General features: G+C 41.9%; 1 protein-coding gene and 1 pseudogene across 2 annotated transcripts; both read left to right on the top strand.

Moving 5' to 3' along the window:
• The first annotated feature begins 921 nt into the window (after positions 1-921).
• Positions 922-1,903, top strand: LOC308292874 (chemerin-like receptor 1; annotated as a pseudogene). Its single transcript has one exon. The product of its transcript is annotated as a chemerin-like receptor 1 (transcript).
• Positions 1,904-14,863: 12,960 nt separating this feature from the next.
• On the top strand, positions 14,864-15,964 carry LOC308292873 (chemerin-like receptor 1; the record flags this gene model as incomplete). The annotated part of the gene is made up of 1 exon (XM_080735297.1): positions 14,864-15,964. One exon carries the CDS (start codon positions 14,864-14,866, stop codon positions 15,962-15,964), a length of 1,101 nt encoding a protein of 366 aa, XP_080591423.1.
• Positions 15,965-17,344: the final 1,380 nt, after the last annotated feature.

Below are 17,344 nucleotides of genomic sequence, written 5' to 3'. Positions count from 1 at the left end.
CATATACACCCAACCAGGCCACATTTGCTGTATAAAATACACCAAACTTGATGCACATGTACAGCTGAGATGCTTTGCTCAGCCTCATTCTCTTTTGCTTTTGCACTCTCTTTCTTCATTCATTATTATTCAGTAAGTCATCATTACTTATTATTTTGTCTTTAGATGTGCTTTAGATGTGTTGTTTTGTTTTGTGTTCTGCTTTATTGTATAGGCCTACAGTATATATCACTGCATTGTCTGTAAGGATGCCGAACAAAAATACGGTTTACTCTTACTGTATGTACCTGTACAAAAGACGTAACAATAAAGTACAACCTTGAACCTTAAACCTTGCTCGCGGGCATGCACAAAGCTTGTTATTCCATATAGATTGACAGTCACACAACAACTCTATTAAACACAACCACCATGACGACACGCTGCCTCACACAGTCCTCCATTCCAGTACTTTTCTGTTCTGTAATCTTTACCCTCACCATGATGTGTCCTTTTGTCCTTTATTATTTTTATTTTGTCACCTTCTTCTCTCTCTGCTCCACTCTATCAGTCTCTCCTTCGCCCCGCCTCTCCTCACATTTGCGTGGTCTGTTTGCGTGCTGCCTTGTCCTTGTGTGCGCTGGTGTAGGGGCGGGCCAGAAAGCCAAACTAACCAATCACATATTAATTCTTCTTTTTAAATAAATAAATAAATTGATTGCTGTCATTTTTGACCAATCCCTACCCCTTTGATCACAGAGAATGTTGCTTTTTTCTGTTTACAGGGTTAGTGTAAACAGGGGTAGGGGGGCGTATACTCTGTCAGCCCATTTCAGCTAGACTATGGAGTCATGCTATATTTCTGTATGATAATAATACATGGTGTGTTAGAGCAAAACAAGCCTTTGTTTTGTCATTTTAGGTTTTAGGACAAGTGAGATTATGGCCATTGCATACTTGGTAATTCTCAGCCTGGTCTTTGTGCTCAGCGTGCTGGGTAACGGTGTTGTCATCTGGGTGACAGGCTTTAAAATGAAGAAAACCGTCAACACCGTTTGGTATCTCAATCTCGCTGTGGCCGACTTCCTCGTTACAGCGTTCCTGCCTCTGAGAATCACAAGAAAAGCTCTGGACGGCCACTGGCCTCTAGGTCAATTCATGTGCAAAATGACCGGTATCGTTTTCTTCATGAACATGTGTGCCAGCGTCTACACCCTGGTGGTCATCAGTGTTGACAGATGTGTACAGTATGTGTGGTGTGGCCAGCGTGGGCCCAGAACCACCGCAGTGTAAGAAAGGCGTCTTGGGTGAGTCTGGGTATCTGGGTAGTGGCCTTAGTTTTCAGCCCCCCTACCTTCATCTTTAGGGACACACAGCCCTACGATAAGGTCCGATGCTACTACAACTTTGCACCCACCGGTAATAACAGTACAGCTGAAGTTAAACAGTTGGGGGACATTCGTTCTGGGGTCATGTTCAGGATGACTTACTGTATGTCCTCGTGGGATTCGTGGTCCCTTTCACCGTCATCGTCTCCTGCTATTCTGTCATCATCTGCCGGCTCAGGAATAATCGTTCGCTGGCCAGCCAATCTGGTCGCTCCTTCAAAATCATGGCAGCTGTTATCAACACATTTTTTCTGTGCTGGGCGCCCTTTCACATCATGCAACTGATTGACATTGTGAAATCCCTGGTGACAGAAGAGAGCGAAACACTGGATCATTTGACCACCATCGGGATCCCCATAACCTTCAGCCTGGCACTTCTCAACAGCTGCCTGAACTCGCTGCTGTACGTGTTCATGGGTCAGGATTTCAAGGATGTGTTTCACAGGTCTGTCCTGAAAGTGTTGGAGAAAGCCTTCGCTGAAGACCTGCCTCAGACCAACACTCCCACAAACCCAGCGAGTCTAGAGACAAACTAGGCTGAGACACAGGTTTAGGGTTGCCTTTGGATATTCAGTACTTTAATTCATGTATAGAACAGTAAACCTCTTTCTTCTCAGTACATTCTCCAAGATTGAAATGATGATGACAAATATCTAAAATAATATGTTGTTGAATATATGTCCTTTTATTTCTTCTCCCTTTATGAATAATAACAAAATGATGGAGCTTAATATGCAAAGTACAATATTTCCCCCACTTCTTTACACCTGTAAACCAGTGATGTGACAATAAAGTTGATTCTTGATTCAGGTTTCAGAGTTTGTAATTATACACAAAGTCATAAAACACATTTTAATTTAGTGTGTGTTTCTTTGTTTTTGGCCATTGGATTAGCTTTTAGCAGAAATTTGCCCCTAAGGTCAGAAGTTATAGGCTTATAGCCTATAAGTAGCCTATACTTTAAGTAGATGCATGTTCGTGCCACTCCTGTATGAGATCTAGAGAAAGATATTCAGCTCTCCATGTTACCGCTGTTACTTTAGGTTTTGACTTACTTTCCATCCACACACCTTGCATTACATCATTACACGCACGCACACACGCACGCACGCACGCACGCACGCACGCACGCACACACACACACACACACACACACACACACACACACACACACACACACACACACACACACACACACACACACAAGCTGATTTAATCGACCCACACCTCATTGTATCCTTGGCTTTATCCTGTGCTGTTGCGTTAAGATATCTTCAGTACGCTTTAGTTGCCTTTTTGTTAGACGTTATTGTAAAAATATGATTTGTTATAGCCTACTTTTACATCGATCTCCCTTGCCCATGAGCCGTCCATGACAACACCCAAATAAGTTTAGCACAAAAGCACTTTCTGACCTTCAGTCGTTGTATCACTGAGGATGAAAACACAATAAAGACAGAAGGATTATTTCCATCGTGGTTCCTCTTCAACAAAAAACAAACAAACATTAAACATCTGCAGTGCCTCCTGAGCAGTGGCTCAGGAGGTAGAGTGGCCGCTTGTTTGATCCTGGGTGTCGAAGTGTCCTTGAGCAAGACACTGAACCCCTCACTGCTGAGCAGGTTGGTGCCTTGCATGATCCTCCGCCATCGGTGTATGAATGTGTGTGTGAATGGGTGAATTACCATTTATCACAACAACCGACAACACAGCAACAATACGTCAGACAGATATATCAAAGCATTTAACCTACTGGTATATTTTAAATGAAGTGCTATGTACATACGCACACTATAGTATAATAGAGTTAACACTAACAGTTTATCATAAGCCATAAGGTATAAAGTGTGTGTACCAAACATCTATTAACGTCTATTAAAGTGCATATTATGGTATTTTGTAAACATATTTAGTAACCATGTTGTTAACTAGCAGCAGCAGGGCTTTCTAATCTGACATTAGAAATAACTTGAATTTAAAAAGTCTTACATGTATTGAACAGGAAGCAATGGCAGCTTGATGTCTAAGCTGCTATTTTTAATCTCTTTGCACAAAGGAAACGGGCTGCTTGTGAAACCACACATCGATCATCAGAGTAGTTTCAGAGGTTGATGTCATCTCATCTCATACAACTCTGAGTTTGCATATCGTCGCTGTCGGGTGGAAACCTTGTATGTCCGAAACTGTACATTTTCCGAAAGGAAGATGGAAGATGTTCCCATCCAGTAGTTTTATTATTCAGTCAAAAGTTGTTGTTGAAATTTTTTAATCAGCTTAGATCAGGGGTGGGACAAATTTCCACACTCACTCCAGAGGGCCACAGTGCATAATAGTGTTGGCTTTTAACCTTTTTTGTAAACAATGCCCTATTTCGTCATTCTGTGTCACACAAAAGTCGCAAAAACAGATGATCTACAAGCTCAAAACAAGACGGGTTTGCGCTTGTAGATCTGCTATTTTTTTTTCTTTTAATTTCAAATGCATTTGTCATTATACTTATGAACTTAAATACAAATACATAGGACATAAAAAAAGATACCATTTTAATACTAGTGCTACCAGTCTATACCAATATAGACTGATTCAGGTTTGCATGTTAGGAATTGTAAGAGCTGTATCCGATATTCTGTGGGATTATGTGAAGGTGGGGGCCGCATTTGGCCCCCGGTTGCCCATGTATGGCTGCCTTAGATGATGCGATGCGATGCGATGCGATACGATGCGTGCGTGCGTGCAGACAAAGAGCCCTAAATGTGCAGAGGTTCGACCTTTGAGGTTCCTTGAAGGTGGTGAAAATGGATCCTTACAGGTCTGTAACTCTGAGAGTGTACAAATGGAACCAAATGGACCATTACAGTTCTGTAACTCTGAGATTGTACAAATGGAACAAAATGGACCATTACAGGTCTGTAACTCTGAAAGTGTACAAATGCCATTTGCCATGGACAAGGACAAGTCTCACCACAGACGCATTTATCCGTGCACGTATATTTTGATGACCGAACATGAGCTTTGCTTGGAGCCCCAGAATTGTTAAATCTACCAATGCCTCTAATGCTTAAAAATGCACTCAGCGGTAGTCCTGTGGTTTATTCAAGTGAACAAATGCAACTTCCCCATTTCATCATGGTTGTTATTTTAACCTATCTGAAAAGATGCACTATGGTTGGCTGTCATGCATATGACACCCATAAGGTGCTATACAGTAAGTTGCTCTGAGCGCCTCAGTGCTCACTACACGGACCACAGTTTGAACAAAGACACTCCTCACTCGTCTCTTCAACACTTTGTAATGGGTAGCTTTTATTTTACTTTACATGTTATTGTATAGACACGATTGCTATCTAGAATGTAGAGCTTTTTAAAACATAACATAAATAAATATATCACTAGCAAAATGTTGATGTGTGAAATTTCATCAGCTGTATGTAGTAATATTGATTCAGTAACAGAGGGAGCAATGAGCGTCTCTTAGCAGGTGATCATTTGTGCTTTAGAACATGTCTCCTTTTAGGAGCCTTAGCAGATGATTTTGTCCAAAATTGTCAAACATCTCTACACTTTGATTGACTGATTGATTGATTGATTGATTGATTACTTTATTAGAAGTTTGCATAGGAATAGTACAGGACAGTACAGTTTAGAGCTCGTCACGGTAAACCTCCTTGTGCGTGCCTCTGCCTTTCATGTGCCGAGGTCCATTCACTCACTGCAGCCACGTGCTGTCCCACTGATTGACAGCCACTGTCAGAAGTCAGAACAGAATCTGCAAACTTGTTTGTGCTGGATAAATGTAGGTTTATTATTGTCCAATTTGCTGGTTGCCATGGAATCTATATTAACATCAAAGACAAAAGCCGTATTAAGGGAGAAAGGATCGCTTTAAGCCATTCTGTGAAGTCCAGAGGTATGTTTTCTAATCAACCTGGCAGCTTGCAGTATGGTATGCATGTGTAGCCCCAGCCAATAAACCGACCCGCAAACGCCCTGCCAATCGAGCTCAGCTCTATTGGCACAGTGGTTTGGGTGTCGGACTGGCGAGTGGGAGAGTGGTGTTCGATTCCCGCTCCTGCGCATCACTACAATCTGGCGTTGTCGGCAGGATGAGGAGCGTGATATCCTTGCTTGAGGGACATGAGGGACGTCGTGTGCGGTGGTCCGCGGCGTGAAGTGTGAAGCGCGAGGACGCGCTTCAAAAGACCGAGGGGGTGATTGTAGCCCCAGCCAATAAACCGACCCGCAAACGCCCTGCCAATCGAGCTCAGCTCTATTGGCACAGTGGTTTGGGTGTCGGACTGGCGAGTGGGAGAGTGGTGTTCGATTCCCGCTCCTGCGCATCACTACACATGCATTGCACAGCATACATCTCAATCCTAAACCAGCCTCAAACATCACACAAGTTAAACAGCACTTTATTACGTTTCTCTCCTCATCAGTGCACACACAGTCACACCAGGCCTGGTGGTACTGTAGGACTCAACGGCTTAAGTGAAGGTTGCAACCATATGCAAATGTGTGTTTCAAGCAAGTCACCTTTGTTTTCGAGTATTTGCAACTTGGTAAAACCGGTTTTCACGGATGCGCAGGGGAGGGAAAGGTGGTCCGCGTGAGGGTGCAAGAGGGGGCCGGGCCTGTGACTGTTACACAGTAGTAAGGGTCTTCTCGGTTACCACTTGTGTATTACACATAGACAGACCCAGAGTTCCGAGGCAATGCGACCGATTCCGACCCGCCCGAGTGATTATGATAAAACACAAGGAACGGAACCGTATGGGTCCTTAATTTTGGAATCCTTGGGCCTGTGAAGAGCTCTAGTAAAGTTCAGATACAAGGTCTGCTAAAACGATTAAAGACCACAAGAATGCGCAATGGCTTGTTTGCATTGGGGTCTTTTGTACTCAATTCATGAAAACATTAAATGACAGACAAATGAACACAGTACTATGCAAAAAAAACATCATGACACAATCAGAAAAAACAGATAATAATTGATATTTACAGTAAAAGGGTCAGGATCAGGCTTTTTTTTTTTTACCAGTTTTGAGTTGCAGCCACCTGTAAGTGACTTTTCAGAGCGGTTTTAAAGGAGAGTAGGGATTTAAACTCCATTAAGGCAGTCTGTAGAGCATTCCATATTTCAGCCGCATAGCAGGAGAAAAAATAGAAAAAAATATATATATATGCACGCACGCACGCACGCGCTCGCACACACCTATACTGGTAGATGTGGTTTAGCAGGACCCTTTAGCTCAAACCTGCGGTTTACAACATTAGCAGGACACCACTTTCCACTTGCTTTACTAATATGTGGAGCATGTCAAAAAATCTATTTTGAGCCATAGAACACATATTTCACTTCAAAAGTTGAATAAACTCAACACAACTCAAGTTTTAACAATCTGACAAAATCCTACATTAGGAGGACATTAGATAATTAGGTTCTAAGCTCCGCCCATGTGAATTAACAGGACTAACTACATTAACAGGACAGCTGCAATTAAACACATGAAAATATGTCACTGCAGGGTATTTAAGGGTCAAATGTGATTAAATGTGACATAGCTAAACACAAACAAGGCATTCTATTGATGTTTTTAAATCTCTTCCTAAGACACATTTGTTTTTTCGCTGGCTTTTAATGTTCCTTAATTTTCCTGCGCAAATCGCTACACAGTATGTCTACACTCATGTCATCAACATGGATCTGTCCCATATAGCGCCCCCATCAGGCCGATTTTTTCAAACACATTTTTTGACACTGCTCCTACAAATTTTGCCCTAAAATCACGAAAATCGGTACACCCCACATTCTCTGAGCCAACCAAAACTATACATTGTCCACACAACTAGGAACCAATGCCAGTTACATCCGTCTTTGTGTATACATGTGACCTGACGGTCGCTTATCTCCCGATTAGGGAGTCTTACTGGTAGGCCTGTTTGTCATTTATGCACCATGTACAGCACTTCGGTCAATGTCTCTTGCCTACAGTGGTGTGTTACTGTTTCAACACCTGACTTGCCCTCAGGATCAACCATACAAGTGGAATATAAGCCAGTAAACATGCAGGACTGGAATGACATCGATACAAAGCTCACTAACTAAGTGTTGTTGGTGCCACTGAGATGGTAAACTACAATTCAATGCAATATGAGTGTGAGTGTGTGACTTAGCAGGCCTGAGAACAGGCTGAGAGATGTGATTTCAACATCTTCAATGTTGAGCTACTGTTAATAAAGTTCTGCAGTGAACAAACTAGCATTTTCATCCATCTTGGTCGAAGGGGGACATTGAAAATGTCATGACTGAGGGGTCAATAGACTTAAGCTTTGTGAAGTTAACTTTACAGCTCGTCTGTTATTCTTGACTTCTTTAGAGATTTTCATAAGAGATTTACTGGAAGGGTTATAAGACCAAAAACTATAGCTGAAAAACACACCAATCATGAACAAGGTTCAACATTTATTTTTTGTAGGACACAGGAATGTAGCCCTGCCCCGCTGTAATCAGACAAAATTCGGGGAAGACCGCCAAAGCACCTCAGACCGTAGGGATGGGACAATATACGATATTATCGTTTATCGTGATAAAAAACACTCACAATAATCATATTGTGGAGATTTAATTTATCGTGATATCATCCTCTGTCATACACTGGGATCAATTCACCTTTTATTTGCCGAGCTGCATATCCAGTACTATTTAAACCCTCTATAATTGGTAAAAGGTACATAATATATGTACTTGATACAGTAGTTTTTCACTCTCTACCAAATCTCTTTGCCAAAAAATAGACGATCTACAAGCTCACAATGCTTCGTGCTGCGAGCTTGTAGATCTGCATGATTACTGCATGATTGATCTGTCGCAAAGCCCTCTCCCTAACTGTGAGGATTGGACGACAGCGTAGCAAAACACTTCCACCCAAAGTTGGCTCCCATAACCCGCTAAAAAGCCCGTACCTTGGCCCCCCATCGACCGGGAGAGACGGGGCCAGCACCCAGGGGGTACCCAGGGGCCCAGCCACTGCCAGGGCTCCCCACGGACCCCCTGGGAAAAAAATATGGGAAAATAGTCAAAAGTAGCCGATCATAAATGTGACCCGATTAGGGAGTCTTACTGGTATATAGGCAAATTAATATCAAAAACATTTATATTACATTATTACGGCCATGGTGAAACGTTGCTGCTGGGGGACCTGCTACAGTGATTATAGCTACCCAGAACATTTGAAGGGAGCATTTTTCAAATCATTTTCCGAAACCAAAATCTGCCTTAGACTGCAGCCTGTCGATTGTAGGTATAAATTATCGATACATTTGTTGTTTTTGGGTCAGTTTTAAGTGCACTGCAATTAAGCAATGACATTGTTTTTTCCAGCGGGTAAATGCACAGGAAGAAAAATTAAGTGAATCTTTAAAATATAGCAGATCCACAAGTCTAGGTATGCAGGTCGCCGGTTCGATCCGGACGACCTTTGCCACATGTCATTCCCCATCTCTCTCCCCATTTCCTGTCTGTCTACTATCCTAACAAATAAAGGCATAAAAAGCCCAAAAAACTAATCTTAAAAAAAAAGAAAGTCAGGTCTGAGATTTATCACCCAGCCCTACTTTAATGTTGAGTTACATGTTGTATGACATCATTTTTGTAGCTGCAAGGAATAATTATGGCAATTATAATTTGATAATTGATTTGCAGTATCTCATAAGCTACAGTGCGTTACTGCATCCCCATTATTCAGTTGCCTGCAAATGTATAAATAGGCTACTTTTTCCAGAATTATGTTTAATACCAGCGTTAGTCCAGAAACCCCCACATTTACATAAATCAAAACATCTATTTTCAATAAAGTAGTAAATGAGGATCTCCCTCAATTGATCTTTTCGAGAAATTAAATAAAGGTTGAATGAATGCAAATCTTTTGTATTGCTAAATGCTCATGATGTCCCCGAACATGCCATGACAAGGCAAATGTTTTCTTTGGATATTAATGTTATCACCACCGGCACCACCAAGATGGTTACTTTGTCAACTATCATTATTCTGATATTGCTACCATGCTGTTATGTAAAAATGTTCATATTCTGTTCACACAGTGGTTCTCAAAGTGAATTCCAGGTTGGAATCCACTTTGAGAACCACTGTTCAGGCCCAGGGACTCTGACACTGTTGTTTTTGACAACAAATTTTGATTTAGTTTTGAATAAAATGTCATTTAATTTTAGTCATAATTTAGTGACCTGAAGAGTTTTAGTTTTAGTCTAATTTTAGTCGACTAAATATCATACATTTTTAGGCGACTAAATCTACAGTTCATTTAGTCAACTAAAATGTATTTTGGCAGGCCTTGATGGCATCGTTATGAGTGATTTTACACTTGGTTGTGTGCTGAAAATAGCAGATCTACAAGCTCACAACGCGTTGCGCGACACGTTGTGAGCTTGTAGATCTGCTATTTTCAGCACGCAACACTTGAGAACAACCAAACATAAAATGACTCTCTACTCCACTAGTCCCTCCCTAACGTTTTAGTCTAGTTTTGATTTTGTTGACGAAATTGTCAATATAATTAGTCTTAGTTTTAGTCATCACAGCTTAGTTTTTATTTAGTTTTTGTCAGTGAAAGAAATGCAATCGACAAATACTTTTCGTCATAGTTTTAGTCAACAACATCTACACTGCTCTGACAGTACAAATGGAACCAAATGAACACTAAGTCTCATGATGCAAGGTTAAATTAACATTATCTGTCTGTCTGTCTGTCTGTCTGTCTGTCTGTCTGTCTGTCTGTCTGTCTGTCTGTCTGTCTGTCTGTCTGTCTGTCTGTCTATCTGCCTGCCTGCCTGCCTGTCTGCCGGCCGATTGTTAACCAATTTGAGTTAAGCTCTCCTCCACTCTTTTCAAAGATTTCACCTTGTGCAGGGAAACCCTTTCACTCATTCTTTCCACTGTAGCCCACTTGCTGATTACTAGCTTGCAATGCAATCAGCCACTGATCAAATTCACCTGTGCTGCCTGCCCATCCCCCATCCCCCATCTCCCTCACTGCACTCACTCAAAACTGTGTGAGTGAGAAGCTGCCCCTCCCCCCACAGTCAGTTGGTTTGTTTGTATGCAGTCTGTACAAGGCAAGGCTTTAAATACTGTGAATATGTGTGAAAGTAAATCCTACGTGTTACTTTATGCTTAGGGTAGTCTTACTAGTGACTATATACAAATGGAACCAAATGGAACTCATAATCTGTGTAATCTATGCACATGGCTTATTTTTTTGTTCTGGTTAGTTAAAGCAGTGGTTATCAACCTCTGGGTCAGGGAATTATTTTGGGGAGGGGGTCCCCAGATGATTATCTAAATGACTGTGCACCATTGCTTTCTCTCTGAACAGTAAACATACAGCATAAGGTTTAAGTGTAAGGGTATCTTCAGATTTCTAAAGTACCCTTCCGTAATCAATGGGGGCAATTTACCCCTTTTTGTGCAGATATATGACCGATTTGTTGCATGTCTGAGTCATCATGACATCACTGAGATGCCATAGACTCCTACCTACCCACTGTCTGACGTGACCTACCACTGCCGGATGCACCCACGCACACGCGCACACACGCACCTCATCCCGGATTGTATAACAGATTTCTTAAGCCCGGTTCACAATGCAACATGCTAGCCCAGATGATCCTTTTGCCGTCCTATAACCTAAAAGCCTAACATGGGTTGTGACAGCACTGAGAGTAGAGACGTGCTACAGCCAATCAGAGAACAGGACAGGTGGCTTGTTTGATTTAATTCACACATTATTTTCTTTTATATAATTAAAAGACTGTTTGTCTGTCTGGATCAATCCAGTGATATAACTTTAATAATTCTCGTGGGCGAATCCAGGTTTGACAGAACACTCTCAATGGAGCTATTGTAGTCCAGCCTGAGGATGCAGTAGCCTAGACTCCGAACCTCTTCAGGCGATAAAAGCAATATAGTTGCAAATTCTTTATCCTCACGTGCGTTGTGTCCCACTTGAGCTCCTCTTTATTGTGTACTTCAAGGAACTTGTGTACTTCAAGGAACTTTAAATCCCTGCTCCCTCAAGCAAGGAGATGAGGATTAGATTTGAGTCTGGAGGAATCAAGCAGGTTAGACTGATTGTAGTCCGAGCATTTCAGGCAAAAAAGTGCGCGATTCCATCAAAATACTGCACAAACTGGCCGGACTATAGTAACATTGTGTCACATATGAGGAAATGGCATATTCGGGACAACCTTGGTAGTAGGCTAATAAGGCTATGCTTTATTCAAGCCAAACGAGACACTCTATTTGGTGCTTTATGATCCCACAGGAAATGCTACAATTTGTCAATCAGTGTCATCACCGATAAACAAACTTTTACTGCACTGTTTTTACAGTACAGTAAAAGTACAGACAGTACAGTACAGACAGTACAGTTCAGTGATAAAAGGTCAAGGTCACAAGCTTATTTAGAATAATTTGACCTTAGAATTGTAGTAAGCTACTTTGGTGTCATATACTGTATCTGAAGGCTAGTGAAGTCACTGATCTACAAGATGTACACACAATTCGTAACACAAGAATTTTGCCTATACTGTGTAATACTGTGTAGAGGAATAATTCTAGAATCAGTATCGGGATTTAAAGGGATATTCCATTTAAAAAACCTTGCATGGGTCTGCCTCCCCAGGCTCAGGGCCTCTCCCCACACACACCCATTGTAACTTCAAACTCCATTATATTTTTTTCTGGTGACTCATACTACCCTCCTAATACATGAGCAGGCCATGTTTTTTTTCGATACAATTTTTCATTTATTTGTAATAATTTTAATTTTTCAAATTTTCCCAAAGAATTATTAAAAATAAATGAAAAGGGTTATTGAGAAAACACGGCCTGCTCACGTATTAGGAGGGTAGTATGAGTCACCAGAAAAAAATAGTGTGTGTTTTTAATGAAGTTTGAAGTTACAATGGGTGTGTATGTGGAGAGGCCCTGAGCCTGGGGGGAAAGATAACATTTACATCAAATATATAAATATTAAAAACTGTTCAGGGTGTTCATAAAAGCCTGATTAGATGATAAAGTGACCAAAATGATCTGTAGGCTTGAACTTAATTAGCATCTTTACCCAAGGGTAAAAATGGTGCCTGGGTGCCTGCCTACTCCTGTATGTCGGAGTTAACTTAAACTCATATGTACTGTACATGATGTCATGGTCATGATGTGGTCATGTGATACTGTATATAGGAGCTACGCTGATCAGCATACATGACTGTGCAGAGCTGCGACCAGTGGTGCTTTGGGGTTTTCTTTTCAGGGCGGACGGTCATTTATTGACGTCACATGCACGAGCACCTTTAGATGTGTGCGTGCTAACTAAAAGTTTGCTTTGAACAAATCTCATCTATCACAGTAATGGAGCCAGGTAGCCTGAGACACGCACAATGCACATACAGTCACCGCTGGAAACCTACAGTAGGTGTTAAAGTAGCCTATCCATATGAATAGGGGGGTATGTGCAAGCCCACCACTCACTGCCTGCCTGGTAAACCTGTTATGCGAATAGCCATTTGATTACCATGGTCATCACTTGTATAGCTACACATTTTTAAAGTGACAGTTTAAGTACTTTCTAATACCTCTAGAGTGACAGTTTAAATTAAACATTGGCCAAATTGACAAATATTATGCAGAAATTGTGAAAATAGCCAATCTACATCCTCGTGAGCATGTAGATCTGCTATTATTATTAATTTAGGGGGTTGTGTCCTGAAAAGGTTGAGAACCACTGCATTAATCCATTTAGGCCTGGGGCCGATTCTAAAAATGCCTTTTAAATCCGGCCAAGATTTTCATTAAGAAAACAAATGCAATTCATTAATAAAAAATAGAAACATGTAAGAACCACAAAATGTACAGTCAATTGGATGAGTGGTTTGTAAAATATGCATAGCCTCCTTGGAGTGAGCTAAAATGTTGGCAAACTTGGAAAATGGACATTAATATAAACGTGATTTTTTGGGACGTTTTGATTAATTATTACACAAAATAACAATACAACAATTGCAATATCTGGTTAAATTTGTATAATTAAGAAACATTGTCTGTATGTTATGCAAATCATGTTGCAGGCCCATGGTGTGGCAAACCACCAACATGGTAGACCCCTGAACAGTGTTTATGCCAAGTTTAGTGTGGATTGGAGCAACGGTGTGCCTGTGGCAGCCAGGGGCCCCTGGGAGCCACATTGGGCCCCTTGTGTTGCTATTATAATGGCCGACCCCTGAACGGTGTTTGTTCAATCAAGTTTAGTGTGGATCGGAGCAATGGTATGCCTGTGGCAGCCAGGGGCCCCTGGGGGCCACATTGGGCCCCTTGTGTTGCTATTATAATGGCCGACCCCTGAACGGTGTTTGTGCAATCAAGTTTAGTGCGGATCGGAGCAACGGTGTGCCTGTGTCAGCCAGGGGCACCCGGGGGCCACATTGGGCCCCTTGTGTTGCTATTATAATGGTAGACCCCTGAACGGTGTTTGTGCCAAGTTTAGTGTGGATCGGAGCAACGGTATGCCTGTGGCAGCCAGGGGCCCCTGGGGGCCACGTGGGGCCTGTGGTGTTGCTATTATAATGGCAGACCCCCAGAACGGTGTTTGTACAATCAAGTTTAGTGTGGATCAGAGCAACGGTGTGCCTGTGGCAGCCAGGGGCCCCTGGGGGCCACATGGGGCCCTTGGTGTTGCTATTATAATGGCAGACCCCTGAACGGTGTGTGTGCCAAGTTTAGTGTGGATCGGAGCAACGGTGTGCTTATGGCAGCCAGGGGCCCCTGGGGGCCACATGGGGCCTGTGGTGTTGCTATTATAATGGCAGACCCCTGAAGAGTGTTTATGACTAACGTTATTCACCCAAAATGCTATGTCATTGAAATGTTCATAAAAACATGTATGTGCATTAACAGGACTCTGACACCCAGCCAATCAGGTGCTTCAAAACATACACTGTGTGTGAATATTCATGAGCTTGTGTATGAACATGCAGTAGCATTACACAACCTATGGGGGCGCTGTTCAGACACAAAAAAGTCGGGTGTATGTGTATTAACAGGACATAAAAAAAAAAGGTGGATTTGGGCTCTCTAGACCAATAGAAACACTTCTGCTATTTCAGAATTGTCCATGAATTAGCAGGACACCAGTCCTGTCCTGCTAATCCAAAATGTCCTGTTAGTGTGGTGTGTATTCAGGCCAATTGTCCCGTTAAACCACATTTACCAACACACACACACACACACACACACACACACACACACACACACACACACACACACACACACACACACACACACACACATACTAATGAAATATATTAACAATACAAATATCATATGGGGATTCCTGGCACCAAATATTTTCAGTATAATAATACATGGCGTGTTAAAACAGAGCATTAACCTTTGTTTTGTTATTTTAGGTTTTAGGACGATAATGGAGATTATGACCACAACTCCTGTTTATAGCAATGAAGAGATGGATCTGTCTGATGGAAGCGGCTCTTTCTGGGAAGAGTATGAATACGATGTCAACGAATCCCTCAAGATCGTGTCCCTTGTCATTTTCAGCCTGGTCTTTGTGCTCGGCGTGTTGGGGAACGGTGTTGTCATCTGGGTGACAGGCTTTAAAATGAAGAAAACCATCAACACTGTTTGGTATCTCAACCTCGCTGTGGCCGACTTCCTCGTTACAGCGTTCCTGCCTCTGGGAATCACATACACAGCTCTGGACGGCCACTGGCCTTTTGGTAAATTCATGTGCAAAATGGACGATACTGTTTTCCACATGAACATGTATGCCAGCATCTACATCCTGGTGGTCATCAGTGTTGACAGATGTGTATGTGTGGTGTGGCCAGTGTGGGCCCAGAACCACCGCAGTGTCATAAAGGCGTCTTGGGTGAGTCTGTGTGTCTGGGTTCTGGCCTTGGCTCTTAGCTCCCCCTACATCATCTTTAAGGACACAAAGTCCTACGACAATGATAAGATCCTGTGCTACTACAACTATGCACTCACCAATGACGACAGTAAACCTGCAGTGTATCAGTTGTGGACCTTTCGACTTGGGGTCATGATCATCACTCGCTTCCTCATGGGATTCGTGGTCCCTTTCACCATCATCGTCTCCTGCTATTCTGTCATCATCTACCGGCTCAGGAAGAATCGCTCGCTGGCCAGCCAATCAGGTCGCCCCTTCAAAATCATTGCAGCTGTTATCACCACATTTTTCCTGTGCTGGGCGCCCTTTCACATCATGTGTCTGATTGACTTTGTGAATTTGCTGGGGACAGAGTTCAGTGAAACACTGTATGATGTGCTCTACTGGATGCCTATAACCTTCGGCCTGGCACTTCTCAACAGCTGCCTGAACCCGCTGTTGTACGTGTTCATGGGTCAGAATTTCAAGGATGTGCTTCGCAGTTCTGTCCCCAAAGTGATGGAGAAAGCCTTCACTGAAGAGCTGCCTCAGACCAACACTTCCACAAACCCAGGGAGCAAAAGTCTAGAGACTGCCTTGGCTGAGACACAGGCTTAGGGTTGTCTTTGGATGTACTTTAATATGTAAAAAATGTCTCTTCTTCTCAATACGTCCTCCAAGATTGATACAATGTTGAAACATATCTGTAATATGTTTGAAAGGAGTAGTTCACCCCCAAAATGGCTTTTTTCCTATTGATTACTCACACCATGGAGACTTGAGTTAAATAATATTTTTAGTTTTTTGTCACATTCCTAAGACAGAAATTTGATTACAATACATTTACCCCCATTGATTACAGATGGGGACCCAAATGCATTCCCCACCCGGAATTAATGGGGGTACATTTACAATAATATATTTTTTGTATTATGAATGCGATAAATACAAAAAAACAAATATTATTGAACACAAGTCTCCATGGCGTGAGTAATCAATAGAAAAAAAAACCTACCCCTTTAAGTAAAATTTTAAAAGGGAGGTTCTCTTTGACGTGCATCTTTTTATGTCTGCTCCCTTTTTTGTATAACAACAAAATGATGGAGCTTATGCAAAATATAATATTTTTATTCTACCCAGTTCTTTACATCTGTAAACCAGAGATATGTGACAATGAAGTTGATTCTTGATTCAGGTTTCAAATTTAAAATATTGTTTGTGTGTTTTTGCCATTGGATTAGCATTAGCAGTGCCAGTGCAACAATTGCGCAAGTGTCCAACACTTGCACACAATTTTTGGGGCAAAACTTCATGTTTATGATAAGGAAACCAACAAACCATGCTCTTAAAACCTAGACCTGTGTAGGAGGCCTATAACAAAATGTGTTCTCTTTCCTCCTCCGTTGCAGCATGTGAGTCATTTATCTCATCGAATGAAGGCTTAAAGCAGTAGTTCACCCCCAAAATGACTATATATCTACACCATGGAGACTTGAGTTCAATAATATTTTTTGGTAATTTTCGCATTCCTACGACAAAAATACGATTACCAGTAAGACTCCCTAATCGGGAGATAAGCGACCGTTGGTCGCTTATCTCCTGTCACACTGCTGACATCAGTATGACATCACACCGTACACAAATGACCCTTATATAAGACCGGCATTATCTACCGACAGATTAGTAACAAGATGTCAAAATCATTGAAGGTTTACCCTACTAACCAACTGTTTACCATAGCAACCATGTTTTTTACCTTAGCAACCAACTGTTTACCCTAGCAACCAACTGTTTACCACAGCAACCATGTTTTTTTTACCCTAGCAACCAACTGTTTACCCTAGCAACCAATTGTTTACCATAGCAACCATGTTTTCTTACCCTAGCAACCAACTGTTTACCCTAGCAACCAACTGTTTACCATAGCAACCATGTTTTTTACAGGGCCTGGGATTGATGACATCAGAAATCTCCATATATGGGCATGAAAGGGATTTA

Source organism: Nannobrachium achirus (assembly GCF_963921795.1).
Source record: "Nannobrachium achirus genome assembly, chromosome: 10".
NCBI classification, from domain to species: Eukaryota; Metazoa; Chordata; class Actinopteri; order Myctophiformes; family Myctophidae; genus Nannobrachium; species Nannobrachium achirus.
Note: the sequence above shows the minus strand (reverse complement) of the source record. Positions and strands in the feature narration are given on the sequence as shown.